General features: G+C 56.7%; 1 protein-coding gene across 1 annotated transcript; it reads right to left on the bottom strand.

Moving 5' to 3' along the window:
* Positions 1-787: 787 nt before the first annotated feature.
* Positions 788-2,252, bottom strand: LOC109754444 (WRKY transcription factor WRKY51). The gene is made up of 3 exons (XM_020313354.4): positions 1,516-2,252; positions 1,282-1,407; positions 788-1,176 (listed from the first exon to the last, which is right to left on the bottom strand). The coding sequence occupies exons 1-3, from the start codon at positions 2,172-2,174 to the stop codon at positions 1,020-1,022; spliced, it is 942 nt and encodes a 313-aa protein (XP_020168943.1). The 5' UTR covers positions 2,175-2,252; the 3' UTR covers positions 788-1,019.
* Positions 2,253-3,023: the final 771 nt, after the last annotated feature.

The raw sequence follows: 3,023 nt of genomic DNA, 5'->3' as shown, positions 1-3,023 counted from the left end.
TAGCCAGCCGCACCGCACGCCAAACCAGCCAAGCAAGTAAGCAAACAAACAAACAATAATCGAGCAGAGCACCGCACGTTGGAGGGCAAATTTGATAAATTTGACCTATAGACGAAATCAAATCACAGAATGAACTATCCGTGAAACTATTTCACGGGGCTGACTTTTTGCTTGACGCCCGATACGAAGGCGCCGCACTACACTGTGCAACGCCTCACAGATAGGCGCTACACAGCCAGCGTCGCACTCGTGTGATCAAAAAATTATTAAGTCAGTGTGCAGCGCCTGAGAGCTAGGCGCCACACTGTACAGTAGTGCAGCGCCTAGCTCCCAGGCATTGCACTAGTGCACCGCCTAAGAGCTAGGCGCCACGGGTCAGCCGCGTGAAATAGTTTTACGGACAGTTCATTCTGTGATTTGATTTCGTCTATAGGTCTAGCGCCACGGGTCAGCCGCGTGAAATAGTTTCACGGACAGTTCATTCTGTGATTTGATTTCGTCTATAGATCTAGCGCCACAGGTCAGCCGCGTGAAATAGTTTCACGGACAGTTCATTCTGTGATTTGATTTCGTCTATAGGTCAAATTTGCCCCGCTGGAGCAACACGAGTCAACGGCGCCAGCGGCACCAAGAGGGACCACCTGCCGCGTTCCTTGACCGCTTCCCCCACCCGTCCCTGTCGCGCCGGCCCCACCCGGGACCAAAAGCACTTGCCCGTTCAACGACCGCCCTCTTTTGACCCCCCAGAACCCGAGCCACGGGATCAAACCCAACTCTGAAACACATCTTTCTCTTTCTCTTCTCTACCACGCACTTTTTCTTCTTCAAAGCTCAAAGCTTCCAACTACACTTGCTCTTTTACAACATGCTTACTGCGACTAAACTGATGCGGCCAAAAGAAAAAGAAATTCTACTTGCTTATTAGCAATAATATATGGTAGCTAGCAGTAACGAAGGGAACATGGTGATAAGCTAAGTTGAATTAACATGGCGAGGACGACGGTAATGGCAAAGAGATTTCAGAGCTCCGGGAGCGGGGCGAGGGGCTCCTGGTCCGCAGGGGTGTGCCGGTGCTCGCCCTCGTAGGTCACGATGAGCATGGAGGGGTCGCTGGGGTCGCGCTCCACGTGCTTCCGCGCCGGGCACCCGCGCACCGTGCTGCACTTGTAGTAACCTCTGCGCGCATATCACCCAGCAAGTTCACTGGTGGTTAGTTCACTGCCCAAACTCCAAGATTACTCTGGTCTAATTACATGGTGGAGAGAAGGGATGCTGCCTCACCGTGGGTAGGGGGAGCCCTTGATCGGCTTCTGCCCGTACTTGCGCCACGAGAAGTCGTCCGCGGGGATCTCCGCCGCCTTCGAGCTGATTGCCGGCACGCGAGTCATCCGCCGAACCCGGGACTTCCTGCCGGTTCCATTCATTCAATCTTTAGCAACATGGATAACACCGGCAGACGAAGAACGGAACAACGAAATCCATCCCTGGGTGAATCGAATCTGCTAGACTACTAACCTGCGCTTGGAGCAGTGGCAGCGGCCACCGGAGGCGCCGTACTTTCCGCCGGCGACGTTCTCGGAGTGCGCGTGGTCGTGGCACTTGCGCTTCTGCCCGCCACCGGCGCCGGTGGATGCCGCGGAGGACGCCAGCGGCGGCTTCCCGCAGCTGGCCGAAGGTGGCGGCGGGAGCATCAGCGAGGACCCGCCCCCGCGTCCGTTAGACACGCTCCCGTCACCGGTGACAGACGACATGAAGGATGAGCTCGCGGCCGAGACGCTGAAGCCCGCGTCGTTTCCGTACCCGGAAGACGCCTTGGTGAAGTCCAAGGTCATGGACCTCAACGAAGATGCCCTCACCGGCGCCGGCTCGGACACGGCGGGGCCCTGGGACTGCGCCACCACAGGCCCGCGCCGGAACCTGGCGTGGCCAGTGCGGTGGTTGAGGATAGAAATCACCTTCTTGAACTTGGACACGGTCATATCAGTGATCTCCCGGCAGTCTACCTGCTGCTCCGGCGCCTCCGACGACCCAACCGGCGAGTTCTCGCTGGTGCCGGTCCGGGAGAGCTGCAGGATGAGGTGCTCCATCCCGCGCAGCCCCGCCGCTGCCGCCTCCTGGATGGCCACCTGCTCGTCCGCCCTCCCGTATCCTCCAATCAGATCCATGGTCATCATCGCGACCGCCTCCGCCTCCCAAGATAAGATAGGTGCTCGCCGGACAACGGAAATGGGGGAGGAAGAAGAAGTGAGGGAGACGCGAGGGAGGTCGGATTATAAAAGAAGCGAGGCGGTGACCGGGAGCAGCGGGTGGTGGTCAGATGGTGGACCAGTTCGGGTCAAAGCAGAGGCCCGATCGACGGCTGGGATCCTGTGTTTCACGGGCTTACCGGGTGCTTGCCGGTGGGCATCTCCCGCCGTTGGATGGTACGGACGGCTGGGATGGAGAGGGGAAGTTGACTATGGAACAGCGCTACGCGTGGCGGGGGCACGGGACCAGTTGGTTCCAACTGCAAGACGAGCGACCGCCTGGCGCTACGCATACGGACGCTTCCGCCTCACGGCTCACGGCTCACGGACACCCGGGCCCACGCTAGAAAACAACTCAATTTGACCCAGTTGTCAGTGATACTGTTACATCCTACCACTGTACTGTACTACACAGCTTGCAAGAGGAGACTTTGTATGACACGATAATCTCCTGACGCTTTCGCCCCAAAAACTGAAATACTACGCGAAACAGTTATGTGAATGGTGCCAATGATGTGAGGTGCTGTGCTGGTCTCGTGACCCACCTGTCAGAGACTTTGCTTTGTTGTTTCTTCATTCACGTCTGATTTGGCATATCGTGTGGGACGGGGAGTGACGAAAAGTCAATGCTGGACTTTAATGCCTGAATGGAAATGCCGTTGGTTCGTGGATTCAATTCGAGGACGAAAGAATCATGAGCTCTGACTTTTTTTGCGCGTTCTGGCATTTTTTTTAACCTCGTCCTGGCATTTCTGGTCTCCAATGGAAATGCATAGA

Source organism: Aegilops tauschii, chromosome 2, assembly GCF_002575655.3.
Source record: "Aegilops tauschii subsp. strangulata cultivar AL8/78 chromosome 2, Aet v6.0, whole genome shotgun sequence".
Lineage (NCBI taxonomy): Eukaryota > Viridiplantae > Streptophyta > Magnoliopsida > Poales > Poaceae > Aegilops > Aegilops tauschii.
Note: the sequence above shows the minus strand (reverse complement) of the source record. Positions and strands in the feature narration are given on the sequence as shown.